The sequence below is a fragment of the Muntiacus reevesi genome, chromosome 3, assembly GCF_963930625.1.
Source record: "Muntiacus reevesi chromosome 3, mMunRee1.1, whole genome shotgun sequence".
Lineage (NCBI taxonomy): Eukaryota > Metazoa > Chordata > Mammalia > Artiodactyla > Cervidae > Muntiacus > Muntiacus reevesi.
This window is the reverse complement of record NC_089251.1, coordinates 224,363,657-224,385,247: the sequence shown is the minus strand read 5'-3', so window position 1 is coordinate 224,385,247 and position 21,591 is coordinate 224,363,657. Positions and strand designations below refer to the sequence as shown.

The 21,591-nt window shown below is 47.0% G+C and overlaps 1 protein-coding gene across 1 annotated transcript in view; it reads right to left on the bottom strand.

Annotated features, from left to right (window-relative positions):
* KIF5C (kinesin family member 5C) overlaps positions 1–21,591 on the bottom strand; it is a 154,900-nt gene that overhangs the window by 3,969 nt on the left and 129,340 nt on the right. The window contains exons 22-25 of the mRNA XM_065931510.1: positions 18,355–18,426; positions 15,569–15,673; positions 13,476–13,692; positions 12,245–12,358 (exon numbers count right to left, since the gene is read on the bottom strand). Of these exons, the coding sequence (XP_065787582.1) occupies positions 12,252–12,358; positions 13,476–13,692; positions 15,569–15,673; positions 18,355–18,426 (501 nt within the window). The 3' untranslated portion in view covers positions 12,245–12,251. The remainder of the gene's footprint in view (positions 1–12,244; positions 12,359–13,475; positions 13,693–15,568; positions 15,674–18,354; positions 18,427–21,591) is intronic.

The following is a 21,591-nucleotide window of genomic DNA, read 5'->3' as shown; positions in this document are numbered from 1 at the left end:
AAAATATTACTACTGAGATAATTCACAGTCTTTTTTGCCAGTGTTTGTCAACTGGTGTGTTTTTTGCACTTTCCATACATCTTGGTGTGGACCTGACCACAAGTCAAGTGCTCAGAAGTCACCTGTGTGGTGATCAGTGAGCCTACTGGACAGCACAGCCTCCTGCTTAGGAGGCTTTTGCTTTTGCTCCAAGTATTTAGCCCTGACAATAGTCTCTTCCCTAATGGCTCAGATGCTAAAGAATCTGCCTGCAGTGTTGGAAGACCCAAGTTCAATCCCTGGGTTGGGAAGATCTTCTGGAGATCTTCCGGAGATCTTCTCCCTTCTGGAGAAGGGAATGGGCTACCTGCTCCAGTATTCTTGCCTGGAGAATTTCATGGACAGAGGAGCCTGGGGTCACAAAGAGTTGGACATGACTGAGCGACTAACACTTTCACTTTTCATAGTGTCTTCCAAAAGTCAGTGCCTATTGAAACGACAGATATTTGGAGAAACAGAATTCATTTTCTCATTCCTTGGGGGAACTCAAACACCAATTCTCACTTGCCAGCACTTAAAGACATCCAGCCAGGTCAGACACACCCCCTTAAGCCAAGCTCTCTCAAGGCACAGACTCCCAATCCTGAAAGGTATTGTTTTGTCTCCCCAGGGTGAAGATACGTAGTAGGCCCTCTCTGATGTCACTCCACGTCCCACCAGATGTTCATCGGATACTGTCAAGTCTCCAGGATGAAATGTGATCAGTTCTGACTCAGAGGCCAGCCCTTCGTCAGCCTTTGGACCAACTCCAGTGAACTCTACTTTCAGCAAGAAACAGAAAGCCTCAACCTCCTCACACCCGGAAGCCTCACACCTCCTCACAGACCGGAAGCCCTGGTCTGTTGGGGGTCCTGCCTGTGGGTTTTGTGCAGAGATCATGGTGCTTGCGGGGTGGGGAGTGGGTGACAGGAGAGCTTGGGAGAGCCTCATCCTTAAGGAATACACAGGTAGTGCCAGGCACAGGAAATGTGACAGACACTAAGAAAAACCCAGCTGCCCTTCTGATTCTAAAACTTCCTGTAGATATATAATGGGATGCTACTGGCCATCAACAAGAATGAAGTTTTGCCATTTGCAACAACATGGATGATGGACTTGGAGAGCATTATGCTAAGTCAAGTAAGTAGGACAGAAAGACAAACACTGTATGCTATCACTTATATGTGGAGCCTCAAAAACACAAACTAGTGAATACAACAAAAAAGAAATACACTCACAGATTTAGAGAACAAATTAGTAATTATCAGTGGGGGGAGGGAAGGGGCAGGGGCAAGACAGGAGTAGGGGATTAAGAGGTACAAATCACCATGCAAAAAATAAGTAAGCTACAAGGATATGTTGCAAAGTACAGGAAATAATAGCCAGTATTTTATAACAACAATAAATGGAGTATAATCTATAAAAATTTTAAATCACTATGTTGAACACCTAAAACTAATATAAGATCATAAGCAATTATACCTAAAAAAAAAAAAGAAAAAAAAGAGGGGACTCCACCAAGTGGACACACATCTGTTTTTGCTCCAAGGAGCCTTACATTCAAACTTGGTGCTCAACTATGATAAACATCTCAGCTTCCTACTACAACACTCTCTCCCTAATTTTTTTGTCTTCACTCTCCTGATTTATGTGTTATAATATTGTAAGCAACCTCACATATTTTGTATAAATAAGTGGGATATAAATTATAAATAAATGGGAAAAAAATCGGTGTGGAAAGGGATAAGAGCAAAGTAGGTGGTGGGGGAAAGGGAACAAAGACCAAAAATTGAGTAGGAAAAAAGAGAACGCATTCCTTTTTAGAATATTACCTCTTCCCCACTCAAAAGATAAATATTCAGGGAGATCGTATGATAACTACCATTTCTTGCTCTAATAGTACAATTGCTCACAATTACAAAGCTGCTGAATTAAAAATATAAAGCCATCTTATATTCCTGTCATTTTTAGAAGTCAGAGAGAGGAGATCTGTTTTTGGAAAGAGCATCTTTACTGTGGAGACTCTCTGGTGAGACTGTGTGCTTATTATTTAGCACCAGAAATGAAAAACCTAAAAGCATAGTCATAGTTGTCATTTAAATCTATTCTGAGCTGAAAACCAATAGGCTCAAGAATGCTTTCTAAATAGTACCTTTGAAATCCCCATTTCACTTTCCTTACAGGTTTATTTTTCCAAGTGATCTCAGAATCATTCATGGGTCACCCTGGTCAGATGAGACGGCTATCCTGCATGCCTGCAGGCAGGGAGGAACTCAGCACATACTTTACATGGAGGATTATGGCTTAACGTGATAACTGCAGCCTACCCCTGTTGACAGAGCCAAGCGTTAGACACACAAACTCTACGGGGCGGCCTCAGTAACTCCAGCGGACCATGAAGAAACATGATTTCCATAGAGGGCCTTTCATTCAAATCCCCCCACTCCCCTCAATTTGCAAGCTGCTGCACGTTTTGGCTAACAGTCTGGAAGAAATGGGAGGCCGCAAAGGAGGCCCCAGCCTGCTTAGTTTAACTGCCTCTAGGAGGGCAGAGGGAACTGAGATTGTGAGGGGTTCCGAAAGGAAACACAGCAACTCTACCAAGAAAACGCCCTTTATTATTTAGAGGTACACCTTCTTCATCCTGAGTTAAAGATCTTCATGGGCATGTATGCCAAAGTAGTCTTTTCCCCAGGTCCAAGGACGGACCTGGATACTCCCATCCATCCCCTAACTATCTGAATGTTCACCTCTGACAAACTCCACAGAGGAGATGGATATAACATATAGAGGCCAGTGGGTTAGGCCCCCCCAAAAAACATTTCTGACTGTTCTGAACAGAGACTGGCCACCCAGACAGCTTGATGAATCTTGAGAGCCCATCACTGTTGACCCTCCTTAGATGGTTCAGAGGAGCCACTCACTCACCTAAAAGCATGCTGGACCAAACGTCCTGCTACTGGACTGTCGGTGGGCCTCTGCACAACTGGGGATAGTAACTCAGAGTGGCAATGTGTGACCAGATTGAGCAAGAAATAAAATCACCTTCCTTTAGAAGGGGTGGGGAAGGTTGAAGAAAGAAACTAATGATATGTGGGTTTTGCAAGAAGCAGTTAGAGACGTCCCCCACCAACTTTGGCTTTTGCAATTGTTTGCAATGGATTTATGCTTAATCCAAATAGTACGTAATTTTATCTTTCCTTTTGCCTCTACAATTCAGTCCCTACATTGTAAGAATTACCAGTTGTATTGGACGTACCACTGCTGAACAGAACCAAATTTGTCCCACAGGGGCACTCTGCAACCTGCTGTTGAGGGAGAGTTTTACTTGCTCTGAATTCCTAGCTCTGAGAAGCGTACCACTGAGGAGAGTCAAGTCCAGTGACTGTGCTGGAGATGAAGGAAGGAATTCTTTCCCTCAGCTCCTCCACGATCCCTCCCTTGGAAGGTACAATGCTAGTTTCAAAGTCCCGTGTTACACCAGTGCTGTCTGCAGTCACGTCTTTCCTTTCTCCCCCAGGTCCTGCTTCACCTACTCCTTTTAGGCCTGTCCCCACACCCATAACACTTGTGGTCTAATTTGTCAGGGTCTAATTTTTGCCAGATAGTCTATTGACTTTTCACTCTACTTTCACATGATCTCATTTAATTCCCAGCACAAGCCCGTGATAAAGGTACTATGGTCATAACTTCATGCCATGGATTTTTTAGCTGCTAAATGGACAGGAACCTTGTCTGGAGGGACAAGGCTGGATGTGCTTCATATACTTCAACCGAAACAACCCCAACTGCAGCAGACGGAAGGCCTGCAGCAGATACGAGAAACCAGCTGTTGTCTTCTAAGCTTAGTAAGAGATTTGCAAAAAACTGTAAAAAAGAAAAAAAACAGTGCCATTCCAAGTTTTTTGTTTTGGAAAATAATTACCTTTCATTAAAAATGGCATGTGTTAATGGAAGTACTATTTTAAATGTTTCCAGTCAGCAGATACAACTCAGAAATATTAATATAAAAGCTCTTTGAGTTCACCAAGCTTTTTAGGAATGTCAAAGGTCCTAAGGTCAGGAACCCTGAGAACTGCTGTGAAGTAGATCAGAGCTCTCAGACCAGGATCCCCCACTAACAAGTTGTCAAGATCTTGACGGGTCACTCTGCCTCTCTGCAGGATATCCAATGAAGCTGGACTCGGGGTTCACTGAGGACTACCACACACTGTAAATCAACTATGAAAAGTGCAAGTGTTAGTCACTAGGTCATGTCCGATTCTTTGCGACCCCATAGACTGAATGCCGTCAGGTTCCTCTGTTTGTGGGATTCTCCAGGCAAGAATACTGGAGTAGGTAGCCATTCTCTTCTCCAGGGGACATTGCCGGACCAGGGATCGAACCCAGGTCTCCTGCATTGTAATCAGATACTTTATCATCTGAGCCACCAGGGAAGCAACTGTACTCCAATATAAAATAAAAACTAAATTAAAAAATAAATAAAACACTTAGAAACTTTTATAAAAAGAAAAACAATTAACAAATAAACTCACAATAAGTTCCTGAAGTAGTAAAACCTGAAAGAGGTAGCACTTCCCTGCAGTGACTGTCAGGAATCCAGGGAATGTCACATAAATCAGAGACCCGGGGGTCAGGACAGACTCCTGAGCTCTTCAATGGCTTTCTGTAGTTACATTCACCTGGGTGACCCTGCTATAAACTGCAGAAGTGCTTTTCCAGAGCTGTTTTCTTTATGCCTCAAAACATGAAATCACAGTGGTTAAAAAAAAAAAAAGCGTCTTCAAATGTACTTCAAGAGCCCAGTTAGTGCCTCTGGCTCTACCACCACGATTTTGCCTAATATTTTATCAAAGTGTATCAAAACTTTTGTAAACAGGATATAATTTCTAGACCTGATATATATATAGATATATAGATAGATAGTTTTTAATAGGTGTACAGTCCTCAAAATAACAGTGTTCAGCTACATCAACACTGAAAGGAATCTGAGGTCTTTGGTTCATTTCACTGTATTTTCAATTGTATGCTTTCCTTGCCATGAAAATCAGAAGCATCAATATGTGCATATTCTAGATTATCTAGCTGACTATCTTGTAACCAACTTCAGCCCCACACCTGCTTTATGCCAAAACCAAGTTGGTGCTTCTCCTCACGGCTTTTATCATCTTCAGGCTAAATCTAGATAATGGGAAGATGAGGCATTCCAGCCATGAGAAGACAGAATGACTTGAAAGCAAGAGGTGATCCTGCAGTGATTTTTAATAGAAATCTTTTTCTATTAAAAGTGAAAGAATTGTCATGTCTTGACACACATGACAAGCTCCACCGAATGCAATACATACTACAGTCACATTACACGTTGCTCTTTATTCTCAGCAAAAGACTGTCATTGTTTAGTAAAGCTTAGTAAAGGTTGGTGATTTGGATTTTTGACTTTTTAAAACTACTTTCTAAATCTGTTTCAACTTGATAGTTGTGGAACACCTACCAGTTTAAGGAGTGTACACTTTTTTTAAAATTTGCACTATAATAAAAAATAATAAAATAAAAACTAAAATAATTTAAATTAACTACAGGAATCTGTGAGAATTTTGTTTCCTTAAAAGTACTCTATTTACTACTCAAGTTTGAGAAATAAGAGAGGAAAACCAAAAATGATGGACCCTGCCTCAAAAAGCCTTTCAAACGGCCGAGCTTTCAGTAATGCCCCACTGGCGCCATCTGGTGGACAGACTGGAACCCGTGCCCGCTGCACAGCGAAGAAAGCAAGCCCAGAGCTCCAGGGCCCTCAGTATCAGGCAGTCGGGCAAGTATTGCAACGGTGTCTACCTTAATTAAACGCAGGGCCTCGAATAAGCACTCAGAACTACCCAAGAGGCCTATTCCACACCTCTCTTCAGCCTGCAACCCCATGTCCCCCAACGCTCTCAGCAGATAACTTGACTTCTTACTTGCACAGGAAAACGAGCACTAAGATGAGCTCCGTTTTCACCTCCCTGCATGCCCCAGTCACCAGAACCTTCTATTCTGTCTTGGGCACAGCCTTGCCTTAGTTTATGTTTGGATCAAAGCACCTCGCAGGAAGCCAATACTATCTACTGTAATTCTCCCGGCTCCTAAGTTATCAAGTTCCCTTCCGAGTTGGATTATTACCATCAGCGTACAAATAAGCTGTAATAGCTGCCATCTTAAAAAAGAAAAGCAGGGACTTCCCTGGTCCAGTGGTTCAGACTCCGCACGTCCATTGCTTGGGGCACACAGGTTCAATCCCTGGTCAGGGACCTAAGATCCCACATGCTGTGGAGTCTGGCCAAAAAAAAAAAAAATGCAAACCCCATCTTAACCTCACATCCCTCCATTTCTCTGCTGCTTCAAACAAAACTCCAAGCTGCAAGCAGGTGCTGGCTCTATTTCCCCACCCCTACACTCTGCTGCATGCTGCCCCAGTGTGGTAAAGCTGGGTTTCTGCCCTCAGGCCTCCAACAACTATCAGTCCCTGCGGTTATCTCCCTGGAGCTCTGAGCAGCCTTCAGCAGAGCTGACCACCTCCCCTAGGAGCCAGGGCTTCACTCTGCCTCCCTGAACCTAACATTCTCCTCCTCAGGCCCCTTTATCGCTGCTACCTCCTTTTTCTGACCTTTCCATTGGCCAGTCCCCAGATCGGTCAAACCCTCCTCACTCTCTGCCTCTGTCCCCCTTTCTCCGGGTGACCTCCTCCAGACCCAGACATGTGACCTTAAACACAAACCACAGGCCATAACTCTCTAGGACCTCAGCCCTGACCTCTCACCTGAGCTTGCAGGTTTCTACTTACTCAACATACCTGCCTGATGGTGAGCTAGGCTGAGTTGTCTAAGAGGCATCTCATGATCCACCAAGCTCTCTTGTCCATAAAACCTGCATCGCTCAATTTTCCCAGTCATTGCTAAAAGGTACCAATATTTACCTGGTTGCTAGGGCCCCAGCCCAGGAACCACATTTGATCCCCACCCACCCCTTCTCCTCACCCCTCCATCCTCAGTTCTCCAACACAGGCCAACTCTGACCACTTGCTACTGCCACTAGCTCAGTGCGACTCCCCCTCACCCCGCCCAAGTGGACATCCACAATAGTACCCCCAGGGGAGTCCCCTGCACTTACTCTCACCCCATCCCTATCCTCCTTCCAAAGTCCAGCTCTCAGACCTTTACTAGTCATGAACCCGTCCCACCACTCCCAGGCCCAAAGGCCCCAGTGAACCCCAGGCTTAGCTTACACTCTAAACTGCTCACCTCAATTTATCTGGTTCCATCTCCCTCCCCAAATTATGATACTCTCCCCTGTTCTCTGTGCTCCAGCCTTATCAGCCTTTCTGTGGTTCCTCAAACGTGCCGCAATCTGGACCCACCTTCCAGCGAGTGTCTGTGCACACATCACCATGGGGCTGGCATTTCTCATCATTTAGTTCTCAACTCAAAAGTCACCCCCTCTCCTAAATAAGTGTCCCCACTCTCTATTTCATTAAGCTGTTCTTATTTTCTTCAGAACACTGACCACTATATGCAGTTAACTTCTTTATCTGCTATCTCTCCCTGACAAGCGTGTCAGGGAACACAAGAACAGAGCCTTTGTCTCTCTACTGTTAAATCAAGTACAGAGCAAGTTATAGAATGCCTGATCCCATTTGGCAGATAAAGAAACTGAGGCTAAAAGAAATCAAGCAACTTGCCCAATGTCACAAAGGAACAGAGCCAAGGCCAGGGCTGGAGCCCACGTGTGGCCAATTCCATATCCCGTGTCCTCAGTCTGCTGTGCCATGCCGCCCCATGCCCGGCTATGGAGCTTGAAAAAGATGGTCCCCATCCTGCTGAGGCAGCCCTGGCCCCCAGATTTTAATATGAGATCAAAGCTGGCACTGTCTTGGGTTCTTTTGATTTCCACACATTGGCCTCTTCAGTGGCTCTGAAACTTTGAGCATAAACCCAGAGATGCACTGTGACTATATTCTCTCCATCCTGAAATGAAGCAGAAAGAAATTCCAAAGGGACCCAGATGCTGCCTGAGATGAAGGTGCCATTCTGGCTCCAGCAGGAGGGCTGGGAAGATCAGCAGCTGAAACCATTGCTACAGGACAGACACACTTCAGAACAAGCATCCAAAGAGCAGAAAGTGTCAGTCGTTCAGTCGTGTTCAACTCTCTGCAACTCCATAGACTGTAGCCCACCAGACTCTGTCCATGGGATTCTCCAGGCAAGAATACTGAAGTGGGTAGCCATTCCCTTCTCCAGGGGATCTTCCTGACCTTCGGATAGATCCTGCATCTCTTGCATTGCAGGTGGATTCCTTACCTGCACTGCCACCAGGAAAACCCAAAAAAGATCATCTCAAAAAGGTTTTGATCCACCTAAGAAATGAATTCCATATTTCTATTTTTTAAGCCATGCCCTGAGACTTGTGGGATCTCAGTTCCCCGACCAAGGACTAAACCCAGGCCCTCAGCAGAGAGTGAGCAGAGTCCTACCCACTGGATCGCCAGGGAATTTCCTCCAATTATGTTTTTAAATAAGCTTATTTTTAATCAGCATTTCCTCAGCTCCAATTATAATTCTCTACTCCATTGGTTATCACCCTTTTTTTTCCGACTCCACTAACCAATGCCCAATTATTTTCATAAAAACAGTCAATGTTGTTGTTTATAATATTGAGATAAATACATGCTAGTGTATTTTAAACCCCTTATATCTGGTCACAGCACCAAAGAGGATACTCAGACATCAGCCTTCTCCACTTAGTGGTTATAATCTCTTGCTACAGAGACTAAAAACTGTTTTGCAACAACTATGAGAATTAGCAGATAACATAAACCAGCATTCATTAACCACCCACCTGTGCCAAGCCTGCACTGCTCACCTCTCCCACGGCTGCCATCTTGTTGAGCACTCGCTATGTGCCAAGCCGCTCAGAAGCATGACCTCATTTAGCCCTCAAATCACTGCAGTGCCCAGGGAAAGGGCTCGCCCCATCTCACAGATGAGAAGACTGTGTCTGAGATTAAGAAAGTGAAAGGCCTGACACCGGACCCAGGTCTCTGTCCAAAGTCAGGCCCCTTAACCCCTCCGCTACCCTGACACTTGCATGGGGTCTGGTGACGTTGTGAGAACACTCAGCCATGGGAGTCATATGAATAGATAATAAGGTGGCGGGAGAAGGTTCCAATTTCAGATAAAATCATCAAATCCACTCTCAGCACTTTGAGTTAGAAACAGAAGAAATGAATCACCATGCTGGGTGAGGGTGCGTCTACACTCGGAAGGTCCTGAAAGTCCCAAGACTTTGAGATTTCAGGCTAGGGTGATGGCTGGCCACCATACGGTTGTATGTTTCTTACATAAAAGTGGGCCTCACAGGCCTTCCTGGGATGCCTGAGGAGGGGACCTCCCACCGAGCAGTCTCGGAAGCCAGAATCCCTGGGCTGGTGTATTCCGTAGGCGCTTGCTGGAGCCAGGCACACGGTGAACACGGTGCTTCCACCAAACGGGTGATAGAGATATTACACCCAGCACAGCGCCGCTGCAGGGTGCGTGCTCAATAAACAGTGCTGGGGGGACTTGCTGGTGGACCCGTGGTTAGGACCCCACATTCCCAGTTCAGGGGGCCAGGGACTGACCCCTGGTCAGAGAACTAAGATCCCACACACCGCAACTAAGACCTAGCACAGCCACACACATTTTGAAAAAAAGAACTACCAGAGTGCTGGCTGCCTATCCAGCATCCATCTCACCATCCCAGGCAAGAGAACACTACTCTTATCTGGGGCAGTGATGGGCCCAGCCAAAGACCACCTTCTCCAGCCTCCCCTGAAGCAGATGTGATCATGTTTGTCTCAGTTGTGCCAGAGGGGTGCAGGCATTGTAGATGGATGGCACCCCTGAAAAGGCAACTTAAAGGAAGCTGATTCAACTGCATGAGCTGCTTCTGCCTCTCCCCAGCTGCTCTCTCTGCTTGCTCAACACAGCACACAGGCTAAATGTCCATCCACAGAGGAACAGGTAAAGAAGATATGGTACACATATACAATGGAATATTACTCAGCCATAAAAAGGGACCAAACTGGGTCATTTGTGGAGACATGGATTGACACAGAGTCTGTTATGTAGAGCAAAGTAAGTCGGAAAGAGAAAAACAAATATCACATATTAACATGGAGCACAGGCGCTACAGTTAGAACTGCAGAAGTCATTTAGGTGACCGTGAAGAAGGCAGGGTACTTGCTGAGGACAGTGAGCCTAAGTGTTGTCACTGTCCAGTTCCCCCAGCCACTGACCACCCTCAAATATCCTTCATGTGACAGAGAAATAAACATCCATCCCATATAAGCCACTTTAGGATACTTTAGGCTACCAGGTCTCAAAAGGCTTCCCAGGTGGTGTTGAGTGGTAATGAACCCACCTGCCAATGCAGGAAACACAAGAGACCTGGGTTTGATCCCTGGGTCGGGAAGATCCCCTGGAGGCAGGCATGGCAACCCACTCCAGTATTCTTGCCTGAAGAATTCCACGGACAGAGGGGCCTGGCCAGCTATAGTCCATGGGGTCGCAAAGAGTCGGACGTGACTGAAGTGATAGCACGCAGGCAGGCAAAGTCACCTGGGGTACTTGGTGAAAACATGAAGGTCCAAACCCTATGCTACTTCAAGGAGCCTGGGTCTCTGGGTGCTAGGTGATGCTGACACTCGCCAAAGGTCGAGAACCACTGTTAGGCTTTCTGTACTAAGTTGCCCAATTTGCTCTTACAGCTCCCTTCAAGTGTCAACACCAACACCGATAAGAGGCAGTCAAAAACAAATTTTTAACATCCAGTTTTACTTTGTTGTTGTTTAGTCACCCAGTCATGTGCAACTCTGCAACCCCAGGGAGTGTAGCCCACCAGGCTCCTCTGTCCACGGGATTTCCCAGGCAAGAATACTGGAGTGGGTTGCCTTCACTTCTGATTAAAAGCAGAGATCACACCTGAATAGGGTGACCCATCACCAAGATAATTTCCCACCCACTCTTCCAGGATACGGCAGAAGATAGAGGGCACACCGCCTGCCACGGGCTACCTTGGTGTGTCCTGCTCCTTGACATGCTGCTGGGGCAAAAGCTTCCTCCTTGCAGTTTTGCCTGAGCCTTAACAATACTGTCAGAGCCCGTGAGTGGGGGCTCCAGGCCTTCATCTTCACTTGCCTTGAAGTGAAAATGGAAGTCACTCAGTTGTGTCCAACTCTGCGATCCTATAACATTCTCCAGGTCAGAACACTGGAGGGGGTAGCCTATCCCTTCTCCAGGGGATTTTCCCAACCCAGGGATCGAACCAGGGTCTCCTGCATTTCAAGTGGATTCTGTACCAACTGAGCTATCAGGGAAGCCTAGGTGCAGACCCACTCTCTCTTGACTTGCCCCTGATCATTGCGATTTTGTCACCAAGCTCACCCATTTTGCAAGCTCTCCTACTGAGGGCTCAGACTCCACGGTCAGCATTAGGAGCCACCTCCTCCCATCTATAGGTTACTGACATGAAGTCAGTTTCTCTAAAGAGAGTCTTCTGGCCACCGAGCTGTCTCTCTGCCCTTCCCAACCAGTAGACTCTTTCCCTCAAGCACAAGGGGACAGGCCTGTACTGCCTCCTTTTTTCTCAAGCACGCCACTTTCTACCTGACTTGGTAGAGCCAAGTCAGGCATATGCATTGTGGGAAAAGCAGTTTTCAGACCAGCATCTCAAAGGAAAAAAGTGGTCCAGGCTTAGCTAGATGAAAACTTGCACAATTCTTTAAAACCCCATTTGTTGAGTTCCGATAGTAATTATAAACGCGTGACTTTTAACTATCTGACTCTTTCTTAGGTTGGGTTCCTGAGGCTTAGAGCAACCACCCATGTCTGCCTGCTCTGGGCAGAAGCACTTGACAAACAGGTAATGCCATTGCGGATGCCAGCTACAGAGGGGAGTCCCCCAGACAAAAGAAGGCTGGCATGACTCATTCACCACGCCCTCCCCAACGCCACAGGGTCCCAGCACCAGTGGCCTGAGCTGGAAGACCCGAAGGCTCTAGACTGAATCGGGAGTAAATGCAGGCCCCCAGTAACCTGAAGCCCCAGGGCGTGTGCTGGGCAGAGCTGAGCTGTCTACACACGGGGGGCCGAGCTCCTGGCAGAGGTGAGGAGGGCCCCTAGTATTGCCCCGGACAGAAGCGACACGAGGAACTCACTTCATATTTATTTCTGGTGGTGAGTGGAGTTTGAGGAGCCGCCTCCTCCCCCTCGGATGGCGTGGACCGCCGTTGGAGATGACGCAGGGTAGTGTCCGGGGCGGATGGGCTTGGCTGTGGCCAGCAGACAGAAAAGAGAGAAGAGACATTCAGAAAGGGCTCACACAGCTGCATCCAGATGCCTCCTGGTCACAGGCAAAAACCAAGAGGCACAATCTTCTCATCAATGTCGCAATTCTAATCAGTCACCAGACTTCTCTGAAGACAGGAGGTTTGCCCTTCTATTAGCACAGTTAGCTAATCCAAGCCACCCAATATTCAGGGGACAAAGAGAACTTATATATCAATTATTCAATTCTGATTAATGCAAATTAGAGACAACAGACTTTCAGTTTTATCTGAGGCAGATCCATAGGTCCCAGTGAGTTTCAACATCCCTAAAACTGGATGCAGAATTCTGTCTATGATGCATTTTTAGGGGAAGAGGTCCACAGGTTTCAGGAGATTTTCCAGGGGTATAAAAATCCAATAAATGCAGTGAAGCACTAATCTATGATCTTAAAACTAGAAACAAGGAGTTGCTGGTTTCCCAAACATCTGCAGAACAGTATCTGATAAGAAGTATTATTACATATTATTGGAGATATTGCCAGCTAAGAAGAATAAAAAAATGCCCTCTAGAGAACATCCTAAATCTCTTTTCCTCCTATGGCTCTATCCCAGGAACGATGACTCAACAGCTACACTCTCAGTCTTTGCAGGTAGAACATCCAAATCCAGGCCTGGAAGGAGCTGTATGTCCAACCCCCATGTACTCACCGATGCCAGGCCTGGCTCTCTCCAGGGTATTTCCAAACCTGTACTTACAATAGACTCTCTCTGAGTCTTCTAGCTACATGCAGCTCCTTCATGGTTCCACCAGGTGCAAACCACAAGGTGCCCGTAGGCTGTCTGTGCTGAGCAAGCCATATACTCTGGTATCTCTGGGAAAGTGTACCTCTGTTTACAGCCAAACCCCTCTATCTGCAGCCAGGGCTGGTTGGCTTCTTTGCTCAGCTTGATAATTTTGAGGATCACTATGTCCTCTGGAATCTCAAGGAAGCGTGCGTCTAGCGATCCCATCTTCCCGGGATGGACGCCGGGTGCTTAGAGGCCCCGGCTGGCCTGCATAGACCATCTGGCCAGCGGAGCCCTCGCCTTATATCAAGGGCCCGGGTGCAGACGCACGTACCGATCTGGGCCGAGTGAGCCCTCCTGGCCATGTTCTTGGCTCGCACGGCCTCCTTGATGCGGTCCACCTCCTGCTGGTAGCGCTTGCGGTCCCGCATGGCGTTCTCCTTGGCCTCCTTCAGCGCGCTCTCCAGCGCCTTCACGCGCTCGGCCGTGGCACGCAGGCGCTTCTCCAGCTTGGGCAGCTCACAGCGCAGGTCTGCATTGTCCCGGACCAGCTGCAGGGAAGGGAGAGGTGGGGAGTTACCGAAAGAGGAAGCAGGAGCAGCAGACCCAGTGCTGGGGGCTGAGAAGGCCACAGAGGAGCAGTTAGAACCACCACCCCCTGCCAGGTTGTTCTGAAAAGTGCCTAAGATCATAAACTCTGGGAGTACCCGAGGGGAATAAAAATCCCACATCCTGAGACTCAGATTTGCCAAACACAGTATTCACAGGTTGGAGAAAGTGGAGAGGGGAGTAGGCTAGAATTAGAAGCCATTTCCAACTGTGGGAAACATTCAGGCTTGGGTGGGATTTGCTGCTGCTTTTGTTTGAGGGGTGAGGGGGAACTTGCAGGAGACAATTGACTACTCCGATGATGGCATGTGAAAGCTAAGAAACGTAAAGCCAGCTCAGACATGCTCTATGAAAGGCATTCATGTTCTAGAGCTCTCTGAAGGCCTCCTTCAGACAGGACACATTGTCCACACCAGCACAAGGTTTGGAGTGTACCCAGGGTCTAAGTAACTCAGGAATACTGCTCATTCTTTATGATCTAAGACTCTCAAGTCAGAAGGAACAGACTCACGCTAGGTTAAGGATGGGCCAAAAGCCAGTTCTGCTATTTCCTGGTCATTGGACCAGGTATGAGTCATTCAACCACTTATTAAGTCCACATACTACATAAAAGGACCATTGTGGGAATGCAAGTGGATCAGGAAAAGTTCTGAAAATCAGGAGTGCTGTATGGGTTGAACTATTGCTAGGCCACACCTGTTTTCTTTACCCCCATCTCCCCATGCAGTCCCAGCTCCAGTGCCCAGTACAGAGTAGGTTTTTAATAAATATTCACTGAATTCATGAATAAAATAATTAATGAATTTCAGGGCTCAATTTCAAGTCCCCAGCAGTTTCTGCTTTTCTGTTTCTCATCAACAGTTTGCTTGAATGACTTCAACCACGTTGAATCTGTCATCCTCCCTTTGGGCAAAAGTGCCATCATCAGTAACGTTGAAGAGTATGTAACAAGTCAAAGAGAAATGACATCCCCTAGAGTATGTGGTCCATTGCAAAGCTGAACCATTCTTTTCAGATCCCAAATCTTGAGGATTTAGCCATCATGAACATTTCAGCATTTAAACAGAAAGGATAGGGCCAAGAGGAAGGGGACATGTGTATGCCTATGGCTCATTCATGTTGATGTATGACAGAAACCAGAACAATACTGTAAAAGCAGTTATCTTTCAATTAAAAGCAAATTTTAAAAAATAAGCAGAAAGGAGACAAATAACCTGCCTAAATCGTCAGTGGGTTTGGACATGGTTATTGCTCTCTGCCACACTAAACAAACTCCAGGGTGTCGCAGGAACCCGAGAGGATGCCCAAGAAACAAAACAGAGCAGAGACGGGGCTGGAGCTGGCCCCAGTTCTCCCACTTGTGGGATGAAGCCAGCGGCTTCCCCCCGAGCCTGTTTTCTCGTCTCTAGAAACAGGAAGCCCGAACCAGCTCAGAGTCATCTGCTCTGTGTTCTGTGGAGTCTTTGGGTCCACAAAGTGTCCTCAAAAGCATCATGGGACACAGCGAGGCCAGCTGGCCTCAGAGGCTGGAAAGGGAGGCAGAATGAAAAGACATGACTGAACACCCTGCTCCCCAAACCTCAGAGAGCTCACACTCAATGCTTTATATTTAGCTTCCATCAAAGAAAGGATTTCATATACAAAGGAAGTCACTGCAGACTAACAGTTGAAAGTCCCTTCTGACACAGATGTTCTCTGGCGATGTTATGGTCCTTTCACCTTCCGTAGCAGACCTCCTCCCTCACTGAAGCCAAATGCAGCGAGTCTTCTTTCCAGGAGAGAAGGAGAAGCAGGGGCAAGCTGGCACAACCCTCCTACCTGTTTGTGAACCTTGGTGAGTTGCTCCAGGTTATTCTCCAGGAAGGAAATTTTCTGCTTCTGGGCAGCACTGCCTCCTCCATCGTCACTGTCCAGCTCTACACTCTGCATCAACACAAGGGGTCAGCAGAATCAGCCTCCAAAGTGCCCACCCTCAGCCCCAGCATCATGCGGAAGAGCCATTCTAAGTATCTTTGGGAAGAAATCCCCGATCCTACTAAAGGTTTATTCTGAAAATGAAAATAGAGGTTCTAGAAGTTGAGACTCAATAGTCTTCCCAATTAATTTCCTTGATCAGTACCAAATATGCTATTTTTTACATAGCTGACCAAAAATATTGCAATCTACTTTTGAAAGATACAAATTAGATACAGTTCTCTTTGTGAATATACCTCTCCTTTGCAGGTAGGTAAACAGACACTTTTCTTTTCAAAAGAAAGTGTTTCAAAACTCATTAAGAAGAATTAATGGGGAAACATAAGCACAAGACCTAAATTTGATTTCAAAACATCACAGGTGAGATAATGAGTCATCAAGCAGTGGGAAAGTGTCTGTGGTCCCGCTGGGCAGTCTCCATGGTCTCTGCTTGTCCCTTCAGCTTTCAATTACATGAAATTATTTAACAAACCCATCCCAGATCAGTCAAGGCGTCTGTGTGCTGTGCTGGATTGACACTCGAAATTTATCAGATCATGAGATTAACTAAAGCACTGTTCTCCCAACACTTCCATGCTGAGTGGCCACATAAGTTAGGAAATACATCTACAAACACATCCTGGAGTCTAAAAATGGCAAAGCATGCTTATTTTGTCTGATTACAAAAGATATCATCACTCTTTCTGAGAGGTAGTAGCCATACGGGCATGTCAAACCTGTCTCCTGGGTCTAAATCCAGGGCCCTTAAACCCAGGTTTGTTAAAACTCAGATTGCTGGGCCCCACCCTAGTTTTTGGTCTGGTCCCAAGCTCTGGGGCCTTCCCTAATAGCTGAGTTGGTAAAGAATCTGCCTGCAATGCAGGAGACCCTGGTTCGATGCTGGGGTCAGGAAGATCCACTGGAGAAGGGATAGGCTACCCACTTCTGTATTCTGGCCTGGAGAATTCCATGGACTGTATAGCCCATGGGGTCGCAAAGTGTCAGACCCGACTGAGTGAGTTTCACTCACCCCAGTCTCTGAGTCAGTGGATCCAGAGAAGGATTTGAGAACCGGTACATCCAGCAAGTTCTTAGGTGATGCAAGTGCTGCTGGCCAGGTGACCACACTTTAAGAACCACTGGTCTAAGAGCAGATCCTCCCTAGAGAGTTTTATATCATGAAATCTGGTCCCAAGCTCTGCATCCTCCTTGGAATACTTCCTCCCCGCAAGTGAGTCTTTTCAGTTCTGATCATAATCCCTCTAAGTCTCTGTCTTCATCACCTCTGCTCTAGCCTCTCTTTACTCCCTGATCCAGGTCCTCTGATCATTTCTACATTGATGATTGTGGTCACTACCTACCCTGCCACTCAGGCCTTCAAATATCCCTCTTTCCCATCATTCTCCACCCTCTTTCCTTATTTTGATTTCTAGTCCTCCAAAGTCACTAGGATCATGATGCCAAGTGCCAAGACAAATCCGTGCTCTGAACCTCATCTGGACACTCCCACCATTGCTCAGCATCCTTTTGCTTATCTCCAGTAAATCCCTCACAGTTGCCCGAGCCTCCTCCAGGCTCCACGGGCTCCCCATTCTCTTCCTCCTTCTCCACATTAGCTGAAGAAAGTCAGAGTCACTGAATGTATCTCTTCCCCTGTCATATATTAGCCTGCTAATGTCTGGTTTCTCCACTTCTCCTGTCTGGGAAAGTGTGTCCCTTTCATTTACCAAGCCATATATACTCTTCTATGCTATCAATTCTATCCTCTCAGATCTGACCCTATCAATCACCTCCTCTTTTTTTTTCCCTTAAATAATATACTTCATCTCTTTTCCCTGGCTCCTTCACACAGACCCCCATGCACACACCTAAATACACCTCTGTCCATCCTATTACTTCTGAGTATGCTTGCTGCTCCTCATCCGTCACTTTTTCAAATGCTTTCTTGCTGCTTCTCCCTCTTCCCTCCTGAGACCTCTGCTAGCTGCTCTGGGGGTTCACCATTTGGCAATTCCCCAAGATCACCACTGCATGTGGCACAAAATGCTCCGACTTGGAAGTCACACCGACCTGGATTTCAGGCCTGTCTCTGGCTCTCCCCAGCTCTGTGATCTCAGGACAGTGGAGCCTGTTTCCACAACCGTAAGACAGAACACAAAGGACCAATTACGTGGCTGCTGGGGACAGGAGGCAAGACAAGGGATGCTCAAGTGCTTCATACACTCTGACCCGGCCCCTCGCAGCCTCCTAACAGGAAAACAGGAGGGTCTAGTCCCTGGTGTTTCCAGGTTCCTGGCATCATTCACCAGGCTTAGGGCCATGTTATCTATTAAGAGCCCTCTGGGTTTTCCCTGCATCACTCAGAGGTTTTCACACTGCAACCAGATAAATATGTGTTCGTTTGAAATAAAGGCCAAGGAAAGGATGAGAGCTTCCTTTCACTAAGAATGAAAAGTCAGATGGAAAAATGTTCCCAAGTATTTTCCCCCCCTCTGGCACATTCTTTTAATCACATTCTCTGGTATGAAGTAATTTTTACTTCACACCAGCTAGGATTTAAGCAAGTGATAATGAGTTAAGCAACTGAAAATGATTCTTTCTGGCCGACTTTTCGTTTCTCCTCAATCCCATTCACACGAATTAGAACTTACTTTTTTAACCCGCGCAGTCAGATCCTGGACAAAGAGTTTACGGAGGTTATGCAGAGTCTGCAGTTCTCGAGACTGGAAGAGATCGTTAAAACACCACTTAAGTGAGGGCACACAATTTATGACACCACTGGCAGCAGACCATCAACCCCAGATGCCTCCACAAAGCTCTGCAAGCCGGCTGTCAAGGCCATGGGGCCCTCCACTTCCTGTGACCTGCCCACCCTCATGTCCTCCCCCTCCACCTGGCATACTCCCAGGGCTACCCCAAGGTACAGAGCCTGGGAACTCAAACAAAGATATGGAAACTAGACCAAAGCCTGCTCGTTTGCTCTGTTTTAAATAGAACCTTTTTCCTCCCTTTCAACCACGAAAACGCGAAAGCTTTCTCATAAAAATTCCTAGTGAGCTATATTATAACAGAATGGACTCTTTTTTCACTCTAATTTATTGTGCACACATTATACAAAATGCCAACAAAGTTCAATGAAAAGTTAGCCGCAATTTCTCCCACCCTAGCTGACCAACATTTTTCATGTTTCCACACCCCCCCTGGCCCTGGTCCGCAATATGCTTTTTTTGCCTCACATCACTGAGCTAATGGACATTCCACCTGGTGACCCTGGGCAAAGTACCTAACCCGCCTGTGCTTTCTTATTTATAACATGAGGATAAAAACAGTAGTTGCTTCATAGTTGTTGTTATCAAGATTAAATGAGATTATTCTTATAAAACTCTTACAACAGTTTCTGGCACATAGTAAGTGTTCAATAAATATTAGCTAGTATTCTTTATTGATGCATCATAGTTGGCAGCTATTTCTTCATTAGTCTTTTACTGTTTCCTTTTGTTGTTGCTATAACTTTCCTATGGTTAACGTCTTGGGAGCATTTTTTCCCCCTCCATTTAGGATTATTTTCTACTAACGAACACTTAGGAATCAGATTGCTAAGACAAAGGTCTGAATCAAACCTGGTGCCCCCTGTTAACAAAGTCAGAAAACCTAAATGTTTCCTTCCATTTAAGTCTCCATGTATTCACCACAAGACCTACAACCAGTTCTGTAAAAAATATTTTCCAATGAGGAGAGAAATACAATTGCATTTGTATTTTTCAATTTGTCAAAATTGACCTACTCTCACACAGAATGTCAAGGGATGGAACTAACAGAAGCTGACAGAAGAAAGGACAAAACAGGCTGCTCCAAAGCCATGGAAACAATAAGTTTCTGGGAACAAAGGTTCTATGTTAATTTTAGGTCCTATTACTGGGTCCGGTTCCATAATAGTGCTGAGATAAAAAGCACCTGAAGTCAATTGCCTCCTCAGATGAGGCAAATTACTTTCTGCGGGAGGCCAAGCGGCCTGCTGTGGGAACACCGCGTGCTCGCTGCATGTCCGGGGCCCAGCGCCAGCGGGCGGGTGTGGGGGGACAGCCCCAGGCTGTCAGAGACACGGCCCCGCGCTCCGCGCCTCTGGCCCAGAGCTCAGCCCTGGCCCTCTGCTCTGCGAGCTCGCCTCCCTGCTTCAGGCGGTTGATTAATGACTGAGTTATAATCACAGAAAATACTTTCCATGAAAACCACCACCACCCCACAGGGAAACAAGAAGAGAAGACCTAGGTGCCTTGTCGAAGGGCCAGGCGATTCTTCGGGGGCAAACACCAAACAATCCAGAGTCCTGAGCTTGGCGACTTTCTCTCTTTCTTGTTTGGTTTTAGGTAACTTCTATAAACAGTTTAACACAGGTAGTTCAGAGCTTGGAGATGGCTGATAAGCCACACAAGTATGCCTAGGCAACTCCCATCTGGCTTCTGGGGCCGTGAATTTTCCTCCATCATGTGCGTTATTTCTTCCTTCACCCTGACTGCTTTCCTTCAGGCCTCTCCCCGCACGGGTGCTGCTCTCCGTGTAAAGTCAGGGCTCAGCTTCCTGTCACAGCGAGGGCGGGACCAGAGCGGTGGAGACACAAGCTTTCCCAAGGCAGAGGGAGGAGGGGTCTAGCCCCAGAGCCCACACGAAATGTCCTGTTAAAGCCAGAGGGCTGCCTGGGGTCCCAGAGACGTCCCCACCGGCCGGCTGGCCTTTCCAAATGGTGCCCCTGGAGTGGGCTTTACAGACCCTGGTCCCCAGTGGCAGGTCCCACCCTGACCTTTTCCAGACACTCCAGGAGGCAGAGCAGCCTTGAGCTGAGGCGGGCTCAGGAAAGGTCAGCCAAAGACAGCGAGCCACCTCTGAGGAACACTGGCAGCGTGGGAGGATGTGATGGAAGGATGAGCAGTAACACCCACGTCTAGCCGGGCACAGACTGCAGGGCCCCGGTGTTTGTGTGTGATGTATGTGCGTGTATGTGGATGGAGAGCGAGCGCTCGTGGGAGGCTGTGGGAGGGTCTGTCCCCGTGTGAGGGACTGAGTGTCTGAGTGTGTGTGTGGTGTGGGGGCGGGGGTGGGGAATGGATGCAACGGTAGGCATGTAGGTGTGGCAGGGAGAACCAGTGTATCTGAGGAGGCGAGTGAGGAAAATGTGTTGCTAAAAACATATTTAAGCAAATTCCCTGCTGGTCCAGTGGTTAGGACAGCACGCTTCCATTGCAGGGGGCACAGGTTCGATCCTTGGTCAGGGAACTAAGATTCCACAAGCTGAGCGCGTGCGCGCGCACACACACACACACACACACCCCAAAAAAAAAGAGAAAAAAAGAAATGTATTCAACAGAGCAAAATAACATGCTCACAAGTCACAAGTAAGTATAAAAGAGAGAAATCTTGTGAGTCTGGGAGAGAGAGTACGTGGAGTGAGTGTCTGCGAGTGGACGTGAGGGAGGCTGTGAGCGTGAGTGAGCAGAAGTGAGAGTATGCCAGTGAGAATGTGTGGATGGCCACGGGTGACTGTGCATGTGTGTGTCAGCATGTGACGGGAATGCGCTGAGTGTGTAAGAGCTTGTGAGTGGGTGAATACAGGCATGAGGCCATGAGGGTGGGGACCTGCGGGTGTGAGTGTGTGTGAAGACAGGTGCGTGAGAGAGAACAAGCGATTGTGCCCACGTGTGAGTGAGACCGTGAGAGGGAGCAAGGTAAATAGTGAGTTTCCGGGTGTGAGTGTGAAAGGTGTATTACGTGACAGACTGTGAGAGAGAGTGCGTGAGCGTAAAGGAAGACACGGAAATATTGACCTCTGGCTGGTGGGAGTATAGGAACATGTTAATGGTCAATATTTTTCTGAATTGTTATAAACTATCTAT